Here is a 27,149-nt window from a genome sequence, read left to right on the forward strand (position 1 = left end):
ATAGCAGGCATGTCCAAAGTCCGGCCGGAGGGCCATTTGCGGCCCGCGTTCCGAACTTTTACGGCCCCCCAGGTATCCAGCTTGCTATTATCTGCCTGTGTTATAAAGCATGTAGCATGTAAAATGGTCGGCCCTCGCACATGTTCACTTCATCAAATTTGGCACTCTTCGAAAAAAGTTTGGACATGCCTGCCCTATAGGGTACGGGGTGCTTAGGATGAAGGAAAGTTTGTTACCTTCATCTTTGGCATGGTTTACGAGTTTAATCCTTATGCAAACAGGTTGTTTTGGTGCACGGGGGCAGAGCTACCGCCCCCAGTGCACTGATCTGCCCCCAGCCGACCCGCTCTTCTCATATTCAATAGCAGGGGCGGGCCAGCCTTACCCCCCAGTGCACTAGAACAACCTATTTGCATAAGGATTAAACTCTGACTATCTCGAAGGGTAAGGGTGAGAAGGTGAGTACCCTGTGCCCTATAAGGAGCTATCAGCAAGTTAGAGACTGATAGTTTCCTACTGATTCCCCTTTTAGTTTCCCTTTAAGAATCCTTAGAACATGACTGGGGATGTGCCAAGTCAGAAACTCCCTCAGAAGGAAAGGGAAGTAACCAATCTGTATACAGCTGTCCTATAAAATTCCTAGTCCTGTTCTGAAGCTTATAATCATTATTGTTTCAACAAACTTGACACGAGTCAATAGTGAAGAGGGGAAAAAAAGAAATACAACAAGTACATCCACTTGCAGGACAAGAACAGGACAGGAGCATGAAGAATATGAATTAAAAAGAAAAAAAAAGATTATCTCCAGCTTCAGGGAAAAAAAAGTAAAAGCTTGACTTTTATTTTACATTTTAAAAGTTGCACATTATCAGAGAGCTTTTTTCCATGCCATAGATCAATAATAGAAGCAAATATAAGAAACGTATAATATATCTTATCAGACAAAAACTAGCATTCTTGTGCTAAACTTTCATTCACTCTGCACTAAGTTCAGTACTGTTCTGTAGCTACCTCAGGGATGAAGTAACAAGCAAGACAATTCTATGGAGTGTGGAAGAGGAAGATGAGAGGGGAGTTCCTGGGGTTACAGTCAGAAAGAGACACTGCTCTGTTAATAAGAAATCTCACCCCAGTTGGAAAGCGCCCAAATGACTATCTGGTCTGAGACCACAGAGGGGCTATGGCAGGCTGCAATAGGATATGATCAGTGTGACAGTTCACTGCAATATAAAGTATTGCAGTGAACTGTATTAGTCCTAGACCACTATATACTTTATACGTTGTATTGTTGCATGTGGAAATGTCCAAACTATTAAAATAAGTCATTTATCTCACATAGTGAGCCGCTGTAAATGGTTGTCTGTATAAATGCATACATATACTCTCTTAGCTGCACATAGAATTTTTATCTGCAGAATGTGCAGTCACTCGTTTCCCACAGGTCACACATGACCATTATAGTACAGTTGCTGTGCTTTATTCTAGCCATGAGCCAGATGTATATTCTACTTCGACTTTATTCTTCTCCCCACCGGTTAGTATTATGAAGCCATGCAACATCTGTGCCTGGACTCTATGGAGGCCTTCTCTTTATGTATCCTTCACATTAGCATATAAAGCAGCAATAGGGCAGAGTAGAGCGAGCAGACATTATCTGCCAGACTAGCTTCTTGTGACCTCATGTGAAGTCATCCTAATGTCTACCGAGCTCCACACAATTCACAAGGGTCAGAGAACTTGCCATGGTTGACTAGTCCTGATGTGAACGGCGAAGAGACACGAAGGTTATTGACTGAGCAGGGAGAGCGTTCTGACCCGTGAATACACCAAAATACCGGCAGTAAATTCTGATATGCATCAAATATTTCTACAAGATTAGACACCATTATGCTTATGGGCTGTTTGTTTTTGGAAGGATTTTTTCTCCAAAAAAAAAAAAGATACTGTTTCGCCATTCAGGGAGAAAGGATAGAGAGGGCAAAGCTTCCTGGGTAAGCAAGTTAGCGCTCTAATTTTTTAAGGTTGGTCTTGGACCCATCGGGGCAGGTTTACTAATCCTAACGTGGCTAATCTTCAGACTACCTAATTTAAGGATTGTTCATACAGGCGGATACCATCCATCCCACTAGAAAACAGACTTGCTGCGGATTTGAAGTCTCCCCCTCCCCCCCTTCTCTCAGGCTTTCAGCAATGGAAAGCTAAGGTGCATTCTGCTACATGCCCCGATGAGAGCAGCAAATGAGCGCCAGTCGCAAGATTGTCTCTTGTTTACAAAGCCCCTCCTCAATATTCATTAGAAAGGACAGATCGGATTGGTGCAATGCAAGCAGTAGCCCCACCCACAGTGCACCCAATTGCCTCATTAGCATAGGGAGTAAACTACAAAGTATAACGGTAAAACGGTGCCAAGGATGTAGGTAAGAAACATATATTCATCCCAGTGCCCCATCCTCTGTATCAGCATTTTAGATACTTCTAACCTGCTGATAGTTTCCCTTTAAGTGCACTATTAATGGCCGCACATCCTCTGTTTAGGGAGATCTGCGGCCGATAACAATATTTTATATGGTCACACATAAGATGCAAGCAGCTGACTTTGTCTGATTGATGGCTCTGTTAGGGCCCTAATACACATAAATAACAACTATCGTTCTGTGTAATAAGGTGAACGATTTCAGGTTAACAATAGTTTGCGATCGTTTATCGTTAATTGCTAATGGTTAAAAATCACTAATAGGACCCTTAGGCTACATTCACACGTTTTGTGTTCTGCACAGAACACGGACGTGGAATGCTTGTAACGGACTTTCCCCCACCCGTGCAGCATCTGTGATAAGATGCTAGGAGCGGGGGAACTGCATAGATATGTGCCATGCTGTAATGAATCAGCCGTGCGGCTCTGTCATTACAGCACGTCGCATATCTGTACAGTTCCCCCGCTCCCAGCATCTTATCACAGATGCTTATCGAGTGGGGGAGAGTCCGTTACAGGCATTCCACGTCCGTGTTCTGTGCAGAACACAAAACGTGTGATTGTAGCCTAAGGGTCCTATTAGTGATTTTTAACAATTAGCAATTAACAATAAACGATCGCAAACTATTGTTACCTGAAATCGTTCACCTTATTACACAGAACGATAGTTGTTATTTATGTGTATTAGGGCCCTAACAGAGCCATCAATCAGACAAAGCCTTACATGGGCCCATTACTTGATAAATTGACGTTCCTAGGAATGCTCATCACTGATGATGGGCCCATGTAATAAGACTGTAATACTGCTAATCCTCCAGGTAGCTGGGCTCCCTTGACATTACGGGCCATAGCCATAACTATGTTCTCACTATCCTCTGTGCCCTAACTACTTTACTGCCCCCCTCCCAGTTGCACAGTGAGATGGGCAGCATGGGGTAAGGTAAAAGATTCAGGGAAGTGACCAGTTTACACACGACACTGGCCCCAAATCTTTATACTTAGTGACGTCCCTGATGGCCTTTTTGGGAGGGATTACTCATTTTTTGGAAGATATAGGCAGTAAAGAAGCGTGGAGTGTCACTGTGTTTCCCCAATATTCTGGTCACCATTTCTGAAAATCTGCAGGCCATTTCAGTTTCATTACTTAAACTTTAGTATCTATGCTTTGGCCTAGTATATTATATAAAGTATCACTAACATAGAGCTGCAGTCTTCTTCCCCGGGGAACGTTCTCAGGCAGATTGTTGAGAACATTCGCTGGTTAAAAGTCTTTAAAGGGGTAGTTCACAAAAAAAAATTTTCTTTCAAATCAACTGCTGCCATGAAGTGCCAGAGATTTGTAATTTACTTCTATTAAAAAATCTCAAGCCTTCCAGTACTTATCAGCTGCTGTATGCCCAACAGGAAGTTGTATTATTTCCAGTCTGGAGAGCAGGAGAGGTTTTCTATGGGGATTTGCTCCTGCTTTGGACAGTTCCTGACATGGACAGAGGAGGCAACAGAGAGCACTGTGTCAGACAGGAAAGAAAACACCACTTCCTGCTGGATACACAGCAGCTGATAAGTACTGGAAGACTTGAGATTTTTTTATAGAAGTGAATTACAAATCTCTGGCACTTTATGGCACCAGTTGATTTGAAAGAAAATTTTTTTTGGTGGACTACCCCTTTAACATTTGAAATTTCTCATCTTTTATAGGACGAGGAGGAAGCAGTTGCTTACCTTGACCGGGATGATAGTGAGGACGAACTGGACCTTGGTGCCCTCCCTGACCCAGATAAGTACAGAGGAGAGGATGATGAAGGAGACGACAATGATGAAGACCATGGAGATGACTCTGGCGAAGAGAGTATCAGGTATGCTTTTTGTCTTGACTGTTTTTCTCCAGGAGCAAGTGAGATTGTTCAGAAAACTTGAAGAACGTGCGGATAATCTCTCAGTGGTTCTCTATCACAGCTGTCCACTTCAAGTGAATATTTAATGTTAAATCCCTCATCCGACTTTCTAAAACCAACACTGCCAGGAGCCCATTGGACATCTGCCACAACCATCTGGATAGGACTGTCAGAACTTGTTGTTTCAGGACATTATAATTTAAGATCCTCCTGGGACTTTACAGCAGGTCTCGGAGAAAAGGGTCCATAACATTGGGGAGAATAGAGACATAGTGTTAACTATTTGGGAACCAGTATTCTTCGGAGAAGTTCTGTACTTACTGTTAAATAGTTGTGGCAGCGCGCTACGTCCCAGTTCAGCCCCTTCATCGGCATGGAAATGGATGAACATGGTGTGTTTGGTTTAGGATGTGTGAGTGTACCCAAAGTTGTATGTTGTACTGATGTACATTAGCCATCCTTCACATCACAGTTGTACCACCCGTGGTAGTGTATGTCTGTATATGGCTTCCATTAACTTCCATGGCCTAAATGTTCTGAACGTATATGTGTCTAGACTATTGTGTGATACTTTGTGAGTCAAAGAGCGTATATGTGCGCAAAATGACCCGAAGGTCGCCACTAGTTGACTAGTCAGTGGGACCAGACCGTGTCCGTGTGTGTGTATGTGTATATATATATATAATTTTAGTATGTTGCCAAAGTACAATCACCTGCTACAAATCGCACAATCTTAATGTGAACTTTGGCCTGTTGATCTTTTATTTTGCATAGTAAAGGGGAAGGAGACGAAAAGGTAAAAATAACCTAAATCTAGTATTTAGCCTATGGCTTTGTACGGAGTGTGTGGGCAGACGCTGTGCTGTATGCTGCATTCACAGACGTCTGCTACTCCCAGTGTCGGCAGTCTGACAGCCACAGCACCATATGTCAATGAGAAAACTATGTCAGGGTTGGATCTAACCATTCAGAACTGACATCATATGTAAAGTGACTGTCACAGCTGTTACATACACCACACTGTGAACCATACGTACCAGAAGGTTACTTAGAGACTGCCAACGTCTTCTCTCTCTCTCTCTGTATAGAGTGCTGAGGTGCCTGCTATATGCCTTTCGCTATGGCCTTTTCTGATCTACCTTCTTATTAGTCTGCAGGAGACTTGCCATCAGACCCCAGTCGTCTGGAGGTGGTCCTCGTCCGTCATAAGATTATAGGGCAAGTCTTATTAGCTGGTTTCAGAACTCCTCTCTAAATAGTAATTTACCTCCAATTTGTTTGTTTCCATTTTCACTCAAATCTCCTACTATTGTGTGACTAAAATATAAGATTCTGATACCAAGAAGGTAGTTTCTAATCTGAAGCATTGGCATCTACTTTAAAGGAGAAGTCTGGCCATTTTTAAAATCTGGCAGCTCGGAGGGGTGCATGGAATTTGATCAGGAGAACAAACTTACCTCTTCCCGTGCCTGTGGTGATCGGCGAGACTGGGCTGGGAACCCCTGGGCGGGCTCTACAATCCGCTGTTGGCACTTAACGACAAGGCCGATGCACTGGCCACTGAACCAGTCAGTGACTGGGGCAGGCCACTGAACCAGTCAGTGACTGGGGCAGGACGCTGCTCCAGTCACTGATTGGCTGAGCAGCTAGTCCATCAGCTGGGACAGGCATTTTCCCTCCGAGTGATGACATCATCACAATTTGGGGTAAAAATGTCTTCTGTTGGACTTCCCGAGGTGGGTTACACCGCTCAACGCAGGCACAGGGAGAGGTAAGTTCATACTCCTTATCAAATTCCCTCCCTTGCCGGCTGCCAGGTTTTGACCGGACTTTACAATGCCTGGATCCGGTGGACAACTTCTGACTACTTCATAAGGCATAACGGTATGTTCACATGTGCAGATTAGCTTAAAATTAGTTGTGGTAAATCTGCTTGTGTGAACATACCCTTAGTCTGCTTTTCAAATGCTAGGATTAAAGGTGAATTGTAATCGCATACACAAGCTGAGGACAGGAGTGGAGCTGTTTTTAAAAAACCTAGCTGTATTTTTTCTAACCCTGAATAGCACCTTTAAGTGTAACTGTCGTATTTTATTTTATTTTTTTGCAGAAATCAGTAGTATAAGCGATTTTAAGAACACTTTTAACTTTAAACTTTAAGGGTATAAACCCACACACAGTATACGCAGCAGATATGCAACAAATACGCAGCAGATTTGTTGGTACAGATTTGATGCTGTGTTCAGTTATTTAGATCTAATCTGCTGCGATTTTGCTGCGATTTTGCTGCGAGTTTGCTGCGTATCGCAGCAGTAAATACGCTGCATATACGGTGTGTGGGTTTATACCCTAAACACTTTTTTTAGGCAAAAAAGCCTCTTTCTGTACTCAAAAAGCAATCTCCCCCCCCACACAAACACACTTCTTATCTGTGCATTTTCAGGCAATTTTCATTACAGAGAAGCCAGTGAAGCCAGGTTCTACTGTGTCCATTATATCCTATGGAGAGGGGAGGGGCCGAGGGGGATGAGTGAGCAGGAACAAGAGACGTGAAGGTCAGCTGTTTTTAGACTGTCTGGACATCTAAAAATGCTGGATTCAGAGGTCAGAAAGGTCAGTGCTTATCTAGGAACTTGCTGAAAGAAGATTGCAGGGTGTTGTGCTGTACAGGACTCCATGCTCGCTCACTCACTCCTCTCAGCCCCTCCCCTCTCCATAGAGCAAAATGGACACAGAAATCCTGCTTCTTCTGAAGTGAGGGGGGAGCTAGGAAAACAGCATTTTCAGTACAGAAGAAAACTCTATTGGTAAGTTTCTTAAAATCGCTTGCACTATTGATATTTATTGTTTTCAGAAAAATGACCCTTAAATGACAGTTACGCTTTAACTTTCCCTCTTTCTAACAACTTACTGGTAGTGTTGAGTGGATTTGCCGCACTGTTTGGGTTTAACAAGGTTTTCTAAATGAAAATGCTTGGCATTTGACTTGCAACGGATTGAGAGGTTGGATCCCGCCCTAGGGCTACCAGGAAAACAGTAGGTGTTTGACCAGCTTCTCACCTCTCCTTAACTATAAACGCAGGGGACCCACCTCCAACAGGGTGAACGAACTCCAAAAGATAAACTTTTCCCATCGTATTTTTTGCTCTACACCAAATACTCTGGGACGAGTTTATCTTTTGGGGCTACCAGGAAAACAGCCTATCGCTTATCCTACTAGGGCAGACGTCGGGTGTCAAAAGCCGAAAGTTGGGATTCTGAGAACATTGGGAATTCAAAAATTTTGGCAAGTCCCCTCAACACTACTTACCAGTTATTACACCACATACCATGTATTTGATTGTGTGTAGAGTAAAGAAGCCACTAAAGAGCATGGGCCATTTAGTAGCTGTTGCAGTCACACAACATTGGTAGCAAAGACCCCACTGTATGAACAGCACCTTATTACTCCACAGTAGGAGCTCCACTCTCAGGAATTTAGACAACAAAAAGGTGAATATGTCCGTGTTTGGAACCATTTTAGATGCAGAAAAAGCACAAAAAAATATGTAAGTTAATATGCAAAAAATGTACTTTTTGCATGTAAGACAACCATTAATAAGTACCAAACACTTTGTTTTGTTGTTGTTGTTTTTTTTTTTTTTACTGTAATTATTACCAAACTGCAATGTGAATTTTCCAGAATTTTCCCATTAAATACATTGTAAGGCTGGGTTCACACTACGTATATTTCAGTCAGTATTGTGGTCCTCATATTGCAACCAAAACCAGGAGTGGATTGAAAACACAGGCTCTGTTCACACAATGTTGAAATTGAGTGGATGGCCGCCATTTAATGGCAAATATTTGCTGTTATTTTAAAACAACGGCTGTTATATTGAAATAATGGCCGTTATTTACCGTTATATGGCGGCCATCCACTCAATTTCACCATTGTGTGGACAGAGCCTAATTCAGTGTTTTTTTGAGTTGTAAAATGGCTGTTTTATGCCTCAAAATGCACTTTGCACACAGCAGATATGAGAGGCAACAGTATTCGCTAGACTACATTCACACTACCATGGCAGCTTAAGGCCAACATAAACCATGTGGAATCCTAATGGGACAATTGTAAGTCATGTGTGAACATGGCCTTAGTGTATGTGGTTATCCTGTGATATTATAAGAGGATGTCATTAGTATGTCCTCCCGGTACACATGGCACTGGCTACTACTTATTATTTCTAGAGTTGTTGTAGATATTAATAACATTTTGATACCAGACAGTTATCCCTGATGAAATGAACCAGAAATTCCATCTCTGTTTAATAATTCATGAAATATATTTTCCTATTAGTGAGCGCTGTCTCCTGAATTGAAGTAACCAACATCCCAAGACCCAAACGGGCAATCTAGAAATGATAGATGTTAATTTAAAGGGGATATACAGGCAATCTGTCATCTGTACTCACATTAGAGCAGACCTGACATAGTATGTTGGGAGTTTTTACTATATATAGTATTTACCGACATGTTACATTTTTATACTTTACCATTTTACTATTATTCCAGATTACTGTTATGTTTTTCATAGATTTTTATATTTTACCTTCATTTACGATCATCACTACTCAGACTACTATTATGCTATTCATACAGCTCAGCGTGACCTTGTTTTAATGCATATAGTCTGTTTTACTCAAAAACATAAAAAAATAAAACTGATTATTTTATTAATAGAGCCCAATGCTGCCCCACTGGCATCCGTGGCCCAATCAAAAGTAAAGCATGTTCAATTAATAACCGTCCGCAGTTTTTTGGCCTTGAGTGCTTTAAGAACCCAGTTACATGTTTTCCCATAGTCCCAGGTTTCTCCTCTTATGTAACAACCTTTTTTGTGAGACGGTATCTATGAGAAGTCCAGGTTTATCCACAGTGATACTTCAGTCCAGTCTAGATTTTACCTCCTCTTGGAACTGATCTAATAGCTTGACAGTATCATTTAGATTATACATAAAGGACTCTAGTTTCTCCACCGTTTTCTGGTACTTGACTATTTTTAAGGATTGAGGAATAAAAACTTTTCAATCCTGTTGTACAATACCATTGTGACGAATTTAAATTTGTCGGCTGATCGCTGTCTTTATTACATAGGGCGACCATTGGTATTGAGTGTTCCTTGGAACGGTTATTTGCTTGATATTTGGCCCATGTAAAACTACCTTGAAGGGGGTTATCAAGGATTAGAAAACATGTCTGCTGTCTTCCAGAAATAGCACCACATCTTTAGCCATTAGTGAAAAGTTGTCCAACCCCCGACAACTGTCTAATGTCTATGGAGGCCTCCAGACTCTACCCCCGACAGATGGATTTTGGGGAGAGAGGGATAGGACATGTTGGATTTCCCCATCCCGTGCAGATGAACTCAATTCACAACACATTGACATTTGGCTAAGCTGAATGTTCTTGTTTTTAGGGTGGACTGGAGAGATATCTGTTGGCCAAATTTATGTCTAGTTATGTCGTTATTCTGTGCATATCCATTTCTGCAGCTGTTGGCAGCAGGGAGGAAGTAAAGCGCTGCAGTAATTTAAATCTATAATAAACTGCATAGAGGTTTTTGCACCCTAGCTTAGAATTCTTATTTTAAACTCTGATGTGCATGGTTTTACATTTTGGTACACTTATCTGTCATTCACATGAAGAAAAGCTGTCCTCAGATAATAGAAGTAAGGGTCCATCTATTTAAAATATATATTACCTGGACCCCCAGCCAAGCAAGAATTAAAAGACTAGTCTGGTAAGAAAAAAAGGGGGAACATTATAAAGAATGTATACTTACCTGTCCCTGTGCCCCTGCAGCGCCGCTTCCCCGGCTCTTTGACAGCTGCCGGACCCCATTTTCCCCTGGCTTCCTGCTACATCCAGGGGGTAAAGTACCCGACCCGGCTGATGGATTGCCCGCTCAGCTAGCCAGTGACTTCCGCAGTGTCCCGCCCCAGTCAATGATTTGCTAAGCAGACAATCCATCAGTGGGCTGGTGACATTGGAGGAGCTTCAGAAAGCCAGCGAGGGTACAGGGACAGTGATGCAGCACTGTGGGGCATTGGGACAGGTAAGTATACATTCTTTATTATGAACAGACTTTTTATCACTATTCACAATAGGTAATGGTTACAGCTCTACTCCACCCCCTCCCTGCACAGTGATCTGTGCAAAGGTCACAGAGCATGCCTAGAAAACTGTCAGTTTCAGTGATGTCCCTATGTCTGTTTACCTGCTGTAAAACATTTGAAATTCTTCTAACAGAGCAGATCAAAATATTTCTGACACCAAAATAATGTTCAGACAATTAAATGAAATAATGACAATCACAAAATAGAAATAGGTTAGTTTAAAAAAAAGGAGGGGGTGGGGGGTGCCAAACATCAAAAGGCAGCTTAGAGGACATCAATGTTCAGAAGCCACATAGAGAATGAATGGAGTGCTGGCTGCACATGTGCACTGTGCATTATTCAGGGGACAGTATTCTCAGGACTGATGGGGGGGGGGGCAGAAGTAGGACCCCCTCTCTTTCCATGATCAGCTTATTAAAAAGTATGTCATCAGGAATACCCCTTTAAGGTTTTTAGGGAAATGGGTCTCCCAGACAATTACCCTAGGACGACTGAACATATTCACAACTTCTGTTTCTGAGCCACCGTTTCAGATGCCATCGTATTGGACAGGAATAATTGGGCAGCATATTCAGCACTCTTCTCCCTCTCAAAATGACAGAACCTAATGGACCTGAGTATAAGGCAGTGGAGACATGTCAGTGCCGCTGGTGTCTCTTTTTTGTGATGGATCCAGCTCAGCTGCAATTCTGCTCATATCACAGAACCAAAAAAAAACCATAGGGGTCACAGGATACGAGAATTTTGTATATTTAATATAAGGTTCTCTCATTCATCCAGGAGTCTTTAATGATGATGCAGACAATGTACGGGGCTGTGGGACAGACTGTCTGTCTGAGTTCACGATCATCTCGGGAGTAACGCTAGTTGAGGAGTCAATCTTTATTTCAGGTAGAATCCCATTTTCTGGCGGTATATATCTCCTCTTCAGTTTGTGCTTATCGCCAGTGAGATTCCAGCAGCACAAGAGCTGTTATTAATGCTTTTTGCAGAGTATCTTCCAACTTCTATAAAACTAAAGGTCATTTATAAGCTCTTGTGGAAAGCATATTAGTGACAAGCGGTGGGGCTGGGGAGCAGTTTATCTCCAGCTCTTTTCCCCCTCTTAAAATCAAATTTATTGTTCTTGGCCTGAAGCTTTAACAGCTGCACGATCTGAAGAAGAACATGAAGCCGAGCTGCAACAACTCCCGGTGTCTTAATGAGAAATTGTGTTTTTGTTGATGGGTAATATTTTAGAAAAACTTTATTTTAAAGCGAATTTACCTCAACTAGAAAATAATCAGCTCGCTTTCCCAGACTCTTAAAGGGGTATTCTGCGGTTTTATTAAATAATAATGTGCTGCTGGAACAGGGGAAATATGGCTCCTCGCTGCTCCCTCACAGCTCCCATACTTGCTACATGTTTCCTTTCTGCTTGTTTTCTCTCTTCTTCCTGCTTCCGAAACTAGCAATTAGTGCAGGACCGGTCACCTTAGCCAATCACTGGCAGAGATGGAACGGCACTGTGGCCAGTGGTTGGTGTTACGTTCTGCACCAGGAAGAGAAGATGTGAGGACTGGAAACAGAGGTACTGGAACTCTGGTGGGGTCAGCCAGGCACCAGGACTTGGTAAGTATGCGTTTTTTCTTTTTTTTTTTTTTTTTTTTCCCCACCTCAGCAGTACCTTTTTAAATATTTTTTTTTACCTAAAACTTTGAAATATCCCTTTTAATAGCTGAGCTATGTAATGCAGTAATTAGAGAGAGTACTTGACAATCTTGTGTATTGGCTGTCATTCTGCTTTCCAAATCTGTTACCAAACTCCACTGTTGGCAGCTTGTCTCCCTACAAACAACAGGATGGTATAGTTGAAATTCTTCATGCCCACCCCTTATCCCTGCAACATCTGTTATCGTGAATAGTCAAGAGTAGCGTTGAGCGGATTTGCCGAACTGCGGCTGGAGAAGTTGGATGCCTCCCTAGAGCTGCCAGGAAAACATGGATACAGCCTATCCCTTGGGCGGTATCCAGCTTCTCCAGCAGCCACATGTGTTGTCTCTCATGGCTTCCAGCATGAATGTCTGAGCCAGCTTGCCACACCTTGGCCTAATATATTGCCAGTCAAGCATTTATGGCAACAAGTCTGCAGGATCTAGAGGCCCAGTTGCAACATATGTGGGCATCTATGCAGGATATCACACAGAACCGGTATACCTCCATGCTCAACCATATCTCATCTTGTATCCAGGCAGGAGATGCCCAACAAACATATACTTTACCTCTAATATTCTAATAATTTAATATATCATCATTACAGTCAAGTACACAAAGTTTGATTCCAACAACAATTTGGTGCATTATTTTTTTTGTTATTGAGTCTATAAATATTACTTTATTGTTCTAGTGAAAAATTACGAGAAAATCTAAGGATCAAATGGGGAAACCTTCTAAGGAGAAGAATGTTCTAGCTGTATGTAAAAGACTACGAGCAAGTGATACATGTCAGTGCCAGAGTTTACTCTACCGGTGTTACTACTGTATGTTTACACAGTGCGAGCGTGTCCTCAGCCCATGAGAACTGTGTATTCAGTGTCAGCTCAATGTGTTTGATGAAGGTTCGATCAATGTGGCAGATAGCAGCCGGATCAATGGTGCTACATTTTATCAGGAAGAGCACATTAGCGTGTAGTGAAGTTCTTTGGAAATGAGATAAAATGTGAAAGACGTTTATGTGAAGCCGTAATGTTCCCGATCAGAGGGATTGAGTATTCTTATCAATAATTGCCCTTTAAGTGAGCAGAAAGATCAATAATTCTATAAAAATGTAAAAAAAAAAAAGTTTGTTTATACACAAAAGAATTGAACAGTCTGCAGTGTCTTGTCTGATGTACTGTTCCACTCATTAGATAGGAACAGAACCAACAGAATGATGTCGCTACACAGAAATCGATGTGTGTGAATAAGGTTCTTACAGAAGCCTCCCACAAAGCAGTCAGCTGTTTATACCTTTTTTGTATAACTACCTCAGGTTTCTTGTCCCCCTCTCACACAACCCCTTAAGGTAGGTATTTCTTATAACATGTTTGTTGTTGATGGTATTCATCAAGATGAGCGCAACTTGGGCATGCTCCGGTCCGATCGTTTGGCATTTGAATACCGGTGGGAGCCCTAGGTAGTCTGGGAAAACATGGATACAGCCATACGCTGTACTCAAAAACTAGAGAAGATTTCCTCTGGCAGTCCCAGCCCGTCCATGCCTTGCGTGTTTAGTCAGGTTTAAAGGTTTAAAGTGTAGCTGTCACAAGAAGACTTCTGGGTGTGGAAAGGAAGGCAATTCCAACAGCATTGATGCTGGAGGTGGTAGGTATCCAGACATGTAGTAGAGAAGAACCAGCACTCACCAAGTAGTTCTGCTAATTTATTATAGTGCAATATGCATCAGGTACAGTAAGGACGCTTTTCGGCCAAGCATGGCCTTTATCAGCTACCTAAGCATGGCCGAAACGCGTCCTTATTGCCTCTTTATTCTTATTACACTATAATGAATTAGCAGAACTACTTGGTGAGTGCTGGGTCGTCCCTACTACAAGCAGACTTCTGACATGTCGAAAATTTCTATAGGTTGGGGTCTGAGTGTTCAAACTGGCCGAACCATCGGGAAGAGATCTGCACTGCCGTGTCCCTCTCTCTTTACTCGGCCCAATATGTCTACATTATTCGCCCATCTCAGTCATGTGATACCAAACCGGCAGAGAACATGCTAAACGTAGACTTCTCCAAGCTCGTTATTCTGATCGGCCATGGTCTGAAAGTGTTGTCCATCATGCTATACACATACCCTGTCTGCTCCTCTATAAAGTGTTCACGCTATGCTTTTTCTGTTTATGGGTTCTCATATTCTCTGTCGTCAAAGTCGTGGTAACACGATTATTTTATTACCACGCATGTAATAAATCCTTCAAAACCGATTTGCAGGCCGGTGATTTGTGAGTCATAAATCTGCTGAATGTGCAAATCTCCGGGTGCTCTTATTTATTATAATTCTTATGTATGCCGTACTGCTAAGGGCTCCTTCCCATGTGTTGTCAAGCACGGAAACGTTAATAAAGTTAAACCCTTCAGAATAAATTGATTTGGTTTAAAGGTTGCACATTAGGGATAGTTATTATATAGACGTAAAGGTTGTGCATTAGGGATAGTTTTTATATATAGATGTCAGACTATATGCAAGCACACAGCTATTTCGTTTTCTATTTGATGCAGTTATCCTTATTATTCATTCAGCTCCTATGCAGAATTAACTATCTCTATGATCGTAAACTACAACTTTGTTCTCTACGTGTGTGTATATAGTCAATTGTGACAACCCATTGGGTCATGTAGCTCATGGGGATGACTATCTCCTGGGTTGCATTGGGTGGTATGTCAGTAACTTTCAATCCAACGCAATGGGATAGGCTTGTAATGATCTGCAAACCGTTTTATATTATCATCATGTACCTCCTTTGTTCCCGTATTTCCTGGAAGTGTAAGGGCTCTATTACACGGGACGATTATCGTGCAGAAAATCATTATATCATTCAAATTTAAATGATCATCCTGTGTAATTGCAGGCAGCGATCAAAAAAATTGTTTGTGTGTCATTGTTCGTTAATTTAGATCTCAACTTAAAATCATTGCTAATCGTTTGCTGTAATTCCACATTCGTTCAGTGTAATTCCACATTTGATCACTAATCGTTCAGTGTAATTCCAAATTGTTGCTTCTTTTGCTGGGATCAGATAAAGTAAACGATTGTTGTAACGATTGTAACTAATTTCTATCGTTTTGGGTAATATGGTGAACAATTTCAGGTTAACGATTAAAAATAGGACCCTAACTCTGCTTCAGAGAAACAACGTACTCACAAATCTTTAATGCAAAGGTTGGTTTATTCACTGGGTACAATGTGTAAACAGTCGCTCACAGGCCAACATACCCTCCTCCACCGTCCAAACCTCCCACTGACGTTTCGGAGGATTGACCTTCTCTTTGACTCCTTGTGAGTTTGTTGTTTCTCTTCCAGGAAACATGGGAACAAAGAAGGTACATGTGAACTAGATGGTTACACCATTATTCGATACCACATATGTCAGATTTTCCAGACTTGGAGCGTTCTCTCTTACAGAGCTTCCCCAGGTGGCGCTTTATGAGCCTAACTAAGCTACAACAACCATAGAGAAGATGGAGTGGTAACACCATTTTCTCTTCAAACTCCAACAGCCAGCTCTGTGTTTAAGACCCAACCTAAGTAGGAGAAGTGCATCTTCCTCCATTGCACTTGCTATCTCTCGGATCTGCACCTCTCTCGAGGTAGAGAGCCGTCCACCCTGTTTGCGGCACCTGTAGGTGATTAGGATGTCAATAACAGCTAGATGGGCTATTTTATGCATTTTATATAATTTACATTGACTAGCATAAGCAATGTAGCACCACGACCTCCCAACTTGGGATTTGTTCCATTTATTATTGTTCTCTGTAATTTGCTGGCTCATTAGACTATCATTGTAGTCGCTTTGGCGCCCATCAGACCCTTCATTACCTGTGATACAACTCTGGAGGTTTTCTTGCTTCTTTATCTTCTCTCCTGTGAATTAATCACACAGCCATCTATAGTTAATGAAGTCCTCACGGCTCTTTATTATTTTTAGCAATAACTGAGAGGCATAAGGGACAGTTCACATTGTGATTAATTGCAGTGGATGCTTCATTGACGTGAAACCTTTGTTTATTAATGGTCTGACCATTGTTGTAGCACCTTTGCCTTCGATAGACATTATTAACCACTGTATGCAAATTAGAATCTGAAATAGACTGGTCACAGCATAGGAACGGGTATTCCTGAGCAATATCATTTGAGCTGAGCTGCCGTGCCAGATCCCACTGATGGACAAGCGAGTTGCCATTGTGGGAAGCAAGAAGTTTTATGTTTCTGATCTTGGACAACTCCTTTGACGCTAACTTTTGGTAACTTTTATAAATTGATTCTACTGTTGATTAAAACCTAATTTCTGGCACACACCTATAAGGCGCCCATACGCCTTACACCTTATAATAAAGTTGAATCCTCTGGCACCAACTTGTTCTTAAGGGTGCCTTTACACCTACCGAATCCGCAGCGGATCTCACTTCTGTGGATTCGAAGCGAGATCAGCTGCGGATCAGTATCAATTCACCCCTATGATAGCACATATTCGCAGCGGGATTGACATCCCGCTGTGAATATGTGCTTTAACAGCCCCCCACCCCCCGCTGCCGCAGCCCGCATCCCCCAGCCCCGGCCACATCCCCCAGCCCGTCGCCGAGAGCCTACATTACCTGCAGTGAGGCTCCCGGCTCCGGTCCCGCTCAGCTGATCAGGTAATTAGAACTAAAGTTTTAGCTTTTTTACTGATCAACTTTTACATGAAGTGTTTCCATACCCACCTAACCAAAACGTATCATTTCCAATGCGCAGCCACTGAGCTACACAAAAATGGCAGTCTGAGCCATAGACGTTTGGTTCTGTAGTGAATTTCACATTCAGAGTCCTTTTAGTAGTCCCAGCTTTGGGAACTTCACTGAGGATTTTGCTTTGTGACTATGGCTATGTTGTTGACTGCCATACGAGTGCTGCCATACAATACTTCATTGGTTGCCATATTCGTAGAACAATTCTTCTACGGCATAATAATTTCATACATGTGGATTCTGATGGAAGATGCCACAATTTGTTTCTGCCTTGTTCATAAATAATCCACCATAATAATAAGAAATAATAAATCACAGCCACTCTATGAAGTATAGGTATGATGAGAAAGACTCAAGGTCTCATTTACGTTTATGGGAACAAAACTACGACATACAAAAAGTACCAGAAAGCAGAATTGCCCAGTTTTGCCCACCCCCATGCCTATAGGTCGTTTTATATTTGTTACTCATGTACGGTAACTTTTATTACCTGCTTACATTTTTTCACTATAATATTTTCGACTTTAGCGACCCAGGTTTTTCAACTGTGATATTAATTTTTTGGGTCATTTTTGAGGCCAGACAATGGCCAGAGAGAGACTTTAACAACACAATATATTTTCATTAGAGCTTTGACAGTAACTTAGGAAGAAGCTGCACTGAGCTTTATGAAAGACACCGCAGTAATTAATCTTCATTAGGATCTTTGCCTTGGCCTTGTAAATTAAAATTTATTATCCGAAAATAAGATTGTGGCACAGTATGTTTGATTATCCAAGTGCCAATATTTTGGAGTTGCCTCTCTTTTCAGCCTCAAACATCTGTTTGGCAGATGTTTTTATACAAGCTGGCTAATTATTCATTCCGAATAACCTGGTATGTGGACACGATGCCCGGTTAACTTTATCATGACCGGAGCATCTGTGATGAGTGAAGTGTACTTGAAGGCACCTGTCATGTCTAAAGTCCAGTCCAGTCTGTATGTATCATATATTGTAGAGTAAGAGGCTGAGCTGATTGATATATAAATTTATTACAAAATTTCAAATTTAACTTAACATTCTGGACTTAGGAGTCAAGTAGGGGGTCCTACACTGGCAATCACTGGTTAGAAATTAATTTCTAAGACCAGAGTGAATCAGTAACTGGAAATTTTGTAACAGACTTAAGTATAAATATCTATAATAATAAAGTGGAAGTCCGGGGACGGACATTTTGTCCTCCCAAAACAGCCGGGGAGGAAGTGAAACATAACACGCACCTACCATCCCAGCTTCAGCGGAGGGGTCCGCTGTCCCCCGCTCCGGTTCCCAGTACCCGCTTGTTTCCTGATATGAGCAGGGACTCGGGTGGTGATGTGTCAGCCCCACTCAGCCAGTCAGCATCTGAATTCGGCAGCCGAGGCGGGACCCTGCTACAGACTTGAATTTGAAAAATTAGGAAAAAACATTGACTTAAAGCATTAGAGGCTGAAGTCGCAGGCAGGCTGTTAACCCATGACAATACTTCTTGCTTTTGTACTCTGAATAGTTGAGAAATACAGTTTAGGTAAATTGATAAATTATGTATAAATATAGAATGTACACCAGAGAATAGCATTTGGGGGGGGGGGGGATGTATGTGTTTCTTTAAATTTGATTAGCCCAGACCTTTGGTTGGTCACTTGGATCAATTTTAATAATCCTATATAGAGTTGAGTGGACTTCAAGCACACTTGTTTTGTCTGAACCTGAGCTTGTGGAATTTGATTAGCGGTGGCTGCTGAAGTTGGAGGCAGCCCTAAGGCTGTTTGGAAAACCTAGATACAGTTTTGTGGCCTATGTATTCATGTTTTCCAGAACTCCTTAGGGCTGCATCCAACCACAGCAGCCACCGCTAATAAAATGATGCACACTTGGGTTCGGACAAACCCGAATGTGCCTGAAGTTCGCTGACCAAGTGACCAAGTAAAGGTCTGGGAAAAACCCCAGCAAGTAAAGTTAGGGCCGTATTAGAGTATTATGAGCCAAACAGGCCAATATTGTTCAGCAGTGAGTTGAAAAATCAGCTTTTAGGTCAGCTAATTGTTTCATTTTAATGTACCGAAAAAGCCATCACTCTTCATCCACATTAGACATTTTAAAGTGTTATCTTGCATTATAAATTCTTTTAACACCTTACTGTCCTATTAGTAATTATAAAAAAAAAATTGTATGCTTACCTCCCTGTGCTCCCCTGATGTCCTGCTGTGTCCTCTTTGATGTCCTCTGGCTGACCACAGTCACTGCCACCACTTCTGAGACAAACTTATCTCTGCAGTGACAGCCCACTTAGCCAATCACTTACTGAGACAGGCAGCCCCAAGGACAGTGATTGACTGAGCAGCTTGTCACTTCCCAGATAAGGTTGTCTTGGAAGTGGCAGCTGCTGCAGTCAGTGGTGGACACCAGAGATTCAACATCAGGGGAGCGCAGAGAGGTAAGCATAAGATGTTTATGTTTTCAAATAGGGCACCAACATATAATAAATGTTCTTATGCCAGAGAACCCCTGTAATAATGCTTCACATTTTTCAAAGAAGCTCATGCACTGTCAAATGTGGCTCTAGGCACAAACACATTTGTAAAACTATAAAGGAACAAATTTACTAATGTGTTAGAAACAGTGTTTTATCTCAATGATCAGAGCTGATCAGAAGATCAGCCGCTATTTCTTCCTCCTTCCCCACAGACTATATGGCATTACTGTCCTAAACGCATGTGCATACGCGTATTAAAAAAATGCACTTTATTGTATTTTGTAATGGATTGGCTTGTTTTGACAAAACTTAAATACCCCTTTAAGAAATGTGTGCACAATTTTGAGCATCATTTTCAAGCAAAAGTGCTCTTTTTTTTTTTAAGTATTTTTACATAACCAACATATACGGTAGGTAAATCTCTATGGAGGAAAGCTCATTATAGCAGAATGACTATAATCCGTTTGCGTTTTGTATGAAGCTAATGATATACCACCTTAACCGGGGCCAGATTGACACTATATGAGAGCACGCTACAGCACATTTGGGATGACAGATTACATGCATGACTTTCTCTTAAAAGTGGAGCTTTGATAACTCTACTGTAGCGAGCCAGGCACCTGTGTGACTGTCACAGGATCAGAACAAGTCTTTATTCTCTAAAAATAAATTGTGAAGTTTTTTTTCTCTCTCATATAAATAAAATATTAAATATAATACTAAAATATTGCGTAAATGTTTCTATACAACAGATGAACTGTGTTTGACTGCAACACCCCCATCTGCAATCATTTTCTTATACTTTGTTAGAGGTTTCTAAATCAGTAGAAGATCCACCATTTTTTTGTCCAAGTCAAAAAGAGCATCTCTTGCTCTGGTGGACAACTTGTAATTCTCTCCTCCTCCTGTGGAGGTGCTGCAGGTAAATAAAACACTTACTGCCAGCTTTCCTTATAGCCCTAATCACTGTAGATCCCAAAATATTGCTATTTTGTGGTATGAAATATTGTCCACGGACCCTATAATAGTATAGAACCTCCGTAAATTGTGCTTTTCACTGTAAATAAAGAATAAATGACATGCTTATAATAGTTTTATAATATTCCTCTTAAATTGTCACACAGGGAAGGTGCCTCATAACCACCAGCTAATTTCGCATTTTCTACATGTCATGAAACTAGTGATATACCACCTTAAGCAGGGCCTGAGCTACTGTATAGGAGAGCACGCTACAGCACATTTGGGATGAAAGATTACATGCTTGACTTTCTTTCATTGCCTCGGAGCTGCACAGTTATATCTGTGAAAAGTGTACGGCTCAGGACAAAAAAAAAAAAAAAGTTAACCCAAAATTGGTTTAGAAATAAACCGGAGGCAAGTGTCGTAGTGATAATAAAGAAAGACTGGAACAGCAAAAGTTTATATACAATGTAAAGAAAAATAGTCTTGTAAGACAGCAGGAGTATTAAGGGGATGACTTAAGATATATAGCTGTCCTCTCCGGAGCGGGTGACATCTCCTCTAGGATGATAAGTATAAAGAGTATGAGAGATTTGCTGAAATAAAAAATCCTTAAAGGGATTTTCAAGGAAAAATAAGTGGTGTAGTCTCAGGATAAGGGCGCTATTAGTTGGGCAGATCAGTACTCGTTTAAAGGGAATTCTTTATGGGGGAACTTTACCAAGTGGCCTGTGTCGTTTTTATGTACTTACCATTTTATCAATTGCAAATAATTCCATTCAGCACACCTGGAATGGTACTATACTCACCAGTTCACTGATATGGTTGTCTGTTGTATGGCTGTCTACTGTATTCATTCATACTAGCTCAGTATTCATTATGGGGTACGGTAAAAAAGAGCGGACGGTGCACTGACAGGGGATCAGGGCAGGTGAGTATGATTTTTTTTTTTGTAACCATTGGCTTTTTTCATGGCCTCACACTATTTATGATAGTATTTGAACATTTTCTGATTTTACAGCATAAAAAGTTCTATATGGCGTTGCTTTATGGTGTGTGTGTATGTGTATACATATCAGTTCTTTCCACCATTTCTGGCATGCTTAGCCAGTCTAGTTAACACCTCCGTGTTTTATTGGTTTTAATTCATTAAAGTGAAATAACACAGCTTGGAATGAGGAGACATCTGGAGCAACGGAATAAAACAAGATTTTAACACTTCTTAATTAAAACCCAGCGTGTTGAAATGAAAGGCTGGAGCGAGTAAAAATAGAACTTTCTTCTAGCATAATACAATTTTGATATAAAATGATGAGATTTGAAAACAGCTTGCAGAATTAGGAATTATCAACATATTAGATTCCCTGTTTATGTTGCTCAGCTGTTCTTTTCTCTGTTGCGGAGGGCAGAAAGTTAGAGTGGCCGTCGTGGGAAGTCGTAATATAAATTGATCTTTTCTGGCGATATAGATAATACAGATAAATATCCCAGGAATAATTCCCAGTGATTGTCTGCATAGGTATTCCCTGAGAGAATGACAGGTAGAAGGAAGCACCTAGAACTGTGGGGGATCAGGACAGGATGAGTATGGTTTAATTCTTATTATTTTTATTGATCCCCCAGTCCATTGTCAAATTATTTTTTGACAACAGAATAACCCTTTAAAGTCATCAAAGCTTGTTTTAGCGCCACACAAGTCTTCGAGCAGTATTGCTGTTATATCTAGTAATAACAAAGCTAACCCTTTTGTTTTGAATGTGGCATGGCAGATCAACCTGAGGGCCATGTTACACGGCCTGCAGATTTGGTGTAAGCGAGCGTCTGACGTTGAGAAACACGTGATGGTGTCTTAGCTGTATTTTTGCATATTTGATTGGCTGAGCAGCCTGTCACTTCAGTCACTGTGGGGAGCAGGCTAAGGGCCCTATTCCACATAATCGTTAACGATAAACGATCCAAACGATCGCTATTACGAAAGACCTGAAATCGTTCACCCATTTACATGGAACAATAATCGTTACTTATGATCGGTCTTGCGGTCGTCTTTTCGTAGCTATTGCGTTAGTCACTACTGCGAACGACTTCTTATTCAAAGCGAATGATTTGCGAACGAGCAACGACAAATATAGGTCCAGATCAACGATTTCTCGTTCGGTCGTTAGTCATTAACTGCTATTCAACCGAACGATTATCCTTTAGATTCGAACGATAATCGTCCGGTGGAATAGGGCCCTAAAGCTAGCAGGACATCAGTGAGCATGGAGAGATATGTACAAGTTTTTTTTTTCTTTTTAACCCATTCATCAGCCGTTGACCGCACATTGCTGTTACACATAGTGATGCGCACCCGGCTGCAGATGATTTTAAGTGAAAACCTAAAGACACGATTAGCCAATGAACGATGTAATTGGCTGATTCTTGTCTTTACTACAGGAAGCTATGATTTGCTAAATTGGCCTGATTCAGCAGACTTGCTTCATGCAATTGAGCCATTTTTAACGTTAAGGCCATGTTCACATGGCGTAAGACTCCAGCTATTTAATGAATAGCCGCCGCAGAAAACTGATATGTCAGTTTTTTGCAGCAGCGCTAGAGATCCCGGCTGGAGCGTATACTATGTGTATACACTCCGGCCGGGATTCCATCGACGGCAGCACTATGTAAGTTTCGTATTAATCATGCCCGTTGCTGCAAATCTGCAACAACGGCCGTGGTTAATACAAAACTTACGTAGTGTGAACATAGCCTAATGGAGCAAAACTGGAGCGGCAGTGCTGCTGGAAAAAGAAAACAGTTCTGCTTTTCAGTCCCTTTAATAATTTTTGTTTTATTGTATGACTATAACTCGTGGTTTAAGGGCTTGTTCTGAATCAGACCCAGGTGGCTGTTTTTTGTTTTTTTTCAGAAGCATTGCCGCTAATAGTCTGATATTTCGGTTCCACCCCCATTGAAGTGAATCTAACCTGCAATACCGCAGACAACTGTGGACAAGTTTAGTATTTTTTAAAGGATCAAAGTGGCAATCCCTATAGGTATATTATATTCACCTCTGCTACATATAGCCATTTCCGCATCTTTCTTTCCCTTCTTTCTCCATTTAGGAGGAGTCATGATCTTCACTTCTCCAACCAAAGCCTTCACCATGTGTTGTCAGTCATGAAGGGATCTTAAAGGGGTACTCTGTGTTAACATTTGACGATGTTAGCCAGTGTAAGGGCCCTATTACACGGGATGATTATCGTGCGAAAAATCGTTAAATCGTTCGAATTTAAATGATCGTTTTGTGTAATTGCAGGCAACGATTGTATGTCGTTGATCGTTGATATAGATCTGAACCTAAAATTATCGCTAATCGCTCGCTGTAATTCCACATTTGTTCGCTCAAGTTCTGCATTTTTTCACTGATCGTTCAGTGTAATTGCACTTTGCCCATTGTTTTTCTGGGATCACAAGGAATTAACTATCTTAGTAACAATCACAATAATTATCATAGTAACGATTGTAACTCACGATTATCATTCTGTGTTATATGGTGAACGATTTCAGGTTAATGATAAACAATCTAGTTTGCGATCGTTTATTGTTAGTCGTCAATCATTAAAAATCGCTCAGTGTAATAGGACCCTAAGACAGCAGCTGGGAAGGTATATAATGGTGTATATATTCCAGCTAGGTTCTTTACATACATGTTACCGAGGTACCTTGGTAAAGTAAGAACCGATAATTCAGCTGTGTTAACTGCAGTAAGTGGTTGGCACCTTTTTATAGTTATTATAGCTGTTTGTAGACAGCTGATCCGGGACGGTTCTTACTGGGAGTAGTCAGTGTTGGGTGGGTGACTACTCCCCATGTTCCAGACCACAGTTTGTCCAGACTATATAGAGCCAGCTAGTCAGCTGGATGGGGAGTGTGGGTGCTACACAAGGAAAAGTGTGTCTGCTGAGCTGCACACAGAAGGTACCTGTGTCTTCTGCAAAGTTTTGGGTTTGTTTGCTATAGTGCTAGTGAGGGAACTACCAGTGTTTAGGTAGTGCTCAGACGAGCAGGTTTTTATTTTACCATTTGTTATTTTGTACCTGTTTCCATTGCACCTCCACTGCTGCCAATAAAACTACGGAGATTACCGCATTTAGTCTGCAACCTTGTCTGTGTCTCTCCATGAATGGACTTTGCCCCAGATCCCAGGGCCGAAAACATTACACCAGGAATAGAAAAAACACTACTTTCTTACAAAACAGCTTCACCACTGTCCTCAGGTTGTGTGTGGTATTATAGTTCTGCTCCATTTCAGTGGAACTGAGCTGCAGAACCTTACCCAAACTAAGTATAGTAATAAGTGATGCTGTTTCTGAAAGAACACGGCCATATATTTCATTGCCTGGATAATCCCTTTAATATAACTCATCCCCTATCCTTAGGATAGAAAATAAGTGTCAGATTGTTAGAAGGCCCACAATCTACAAAATGGGGGAGGTTAGTGCTGGGTCTTTATTGTAAACCGAACGGCGGGCCACCACCACACCATCCTGAAGGTCACCAAGCATTGTACAGTAGTTGTCAATTTGACACTTCCCCATATTTTTTGTTACGTTAGCCCGGAATACCCCTTCAAGATGAATCATCATTTCTATAGAACTGTCGTATCAATAAACTTGCAGAGCGTCTTAGTTGTCATTGTAGTTCATTACCGTGAACCGTATCAGTTACCAGAACTCTGCTCATTACAGGCAGATCTGAAACCTTTCCCTTTCCCCTGTAGCTGTAAAGGTGGACAGAGCCGAATAGATCACTCAAAGTAATTGTCTGCCTGTATATTAGCGCAGATTGCTTCATGATATGCATTCTGGGAATTGAACCTCCAGTGATTCTTTGACTTATTTGTATACGACTCTGCATGTAGACACTTAATAGAAAATGAATCATTAGAGGACGGATCAGGCTAATTGACATTTGCAAAGTGTTCCAAGCTGTTTAGAAGTCGCAAATCTGATTAGCAGGAGACAAATACATTGGACGTGGAAACCTGGATTTTTCTTCCCCCCTCTGTTACTGCGTTTTTAACTTTTAAAAGTTTTCAGGGAGAGACGTGAATAGACTTAGTTCTATGCTCGGTTATTACCCCCGCGTTCATAATTGGACGACTTTGCCGTTCTTCCTAAATTGATGATGTTTATATGCTACCTGGTGAACCGTGTTCTATAACAGGCCCTGGCGGCACACGCTTGTAGACGCGCAATTTATATTTTATGTGTCACTAACTCCAAAGTCTGAAATTTTACTTAAACTAACACATGTAATTACTCCAAAGTTTTAGGGGTTTTTTTGCATTTCTTCTGAATCATTTAACTCCGTATGAATATGGCATCTGTAAGAAAATACATAGCGGAAAATAGCAGCTGTTTCCAAGTCTCCTCAAAAGGCTTCTGTAGTTATCGACATAGTTAGGGTGGTATTACACAGGCCGATGGGGGCCCGATAATACCTGTAAACGAGCAGCAATCTGCTAGATCGTCGCTCGTTTACTGGACCTATTACACGGCCCGATAATCGTTAAACAAGGGCTGCAGGGACATCGTTACCGATGTCCTTGCAGCCCTTGCTTAACTATATACAATACCTAGCCACGTTCCAGGGCTGCTGCTGCGGTCTTCTTCTCCACGGGTCCCGCACGCTCTAACTTCAGAGTGGCCACTCAGCCAGTCACAGGCCGGGACTGCCGCGGCCTGTGATTGGCTGGGTAGGCTGTCAGCTGACAGGCCACTCTGAAGTTAGAGCGCGCGGGACCCGTGGAGAAGAACGCAGCAGCAGCCCCGGAACGTGGATAGGTAATGTATATCGTCAGTAGCCGACCGTGCACCGCTATTACACATAGCAGTGCGCGGTCGGCACCCGACAAAAAGAGGTCCAAACCTATATCAACGATCAGCCAATGATCGTTGTCATCCGCTGATCATTGTATTTATTACATGGAGCGATAAGCGATAGCCGATAATCGCTCCGTGTAATGGTACCCTTACACACATTGGGGCAGATTTGCTATAGGGAAAGAGCCAAACAGCCTTGGTGCAAGTTTGTTGTGTTTGTTTTAGGGATTTTTTGTGCTTCAAGGAGAAGCCTAATGGCTAGTGGTCAGTGAACTCCAGGGTCGGCCATAGTCGGCATTTAACTCCCGGCATCTGGAGAAGTTGAATGGCGCCCTAGGAAGTCCTGGAAAAGATGTATACAGCCATAGGCTGTATCCATGTTTTCCTGGAAGCCGTAAGGCGGAATCCAATTACTCCAGACGCTGGGAGTTAAACACAAGAGTGTGGCTGAACCAGCATCCTTTTCTAAAGTTCGCTCATTACTACTAATGGGTAAATGGGCAAGTAGGTGCAACTCATCTACAGCTTAATAGATGTGAAATAGCTCGCACTACAGAAAGTGTATGGGTGCCTTTACACATGGAGATCTGTCTGACAGATTTTTGAAGCTAAATCCAGGAACCGACTAAAAGTAGGGAGCAGCACATAAAGGAAAGACTGAGATTTAGCCTCTTTTCTAATCCATTCTTTGCTTTGGCTTCAAAAATCTGTCAGATAAATCTTTCTGTGTAAAGGCTAGATCTGCACTTGTTTACTGGGCCTATTACAAGGCATGATAATCGTTTAGCAAGGGCTGCATGGACATTGTTACCAATGTCCATGAAGCCTTTGACTA

At 41.7% G+C, this 27,149-nt stretch overlaps 1 protein-coding gene across 1 annotated transcript in view; it reads left to right on the forward strand.

Annotated features, from left to right (window-relative positions):
* The window catches only part of DDX10 (DEAD-box helicase 10), a 161,055-nt gene that overhangs the window by 132,116 nt on the left and 1,790 nt on the right, over positions 1-27,149 (forward strand). The window contains exon 17 of the mRNA XM_069969768.1: positions 4,172-4,329. Within this exon, the coding sequence (XP_069825869.1) occupies positions 4,172-4,329 (158 nt within the window). The remainder of the gene's footprint in view (positions 1-4,171; positions 4,330-27,149) is intronic.

This window comes from Dendropsophus ebraccatus, chromosome 5, assembly GCF_027789765.1.
Source record: "Dendropsophus ebraccatus isolate aDenEbr1 chromosome 5, aDenEbr1.pat, whole genome shotgun sequence".
In the NCBI taxonomy this organism is placed as follows: Eukaryota; Metazoa; Chordata; class Amphibia; order Anura; family Hylidae; genus Dendropsophus; species Dendropsophus ebraccatus.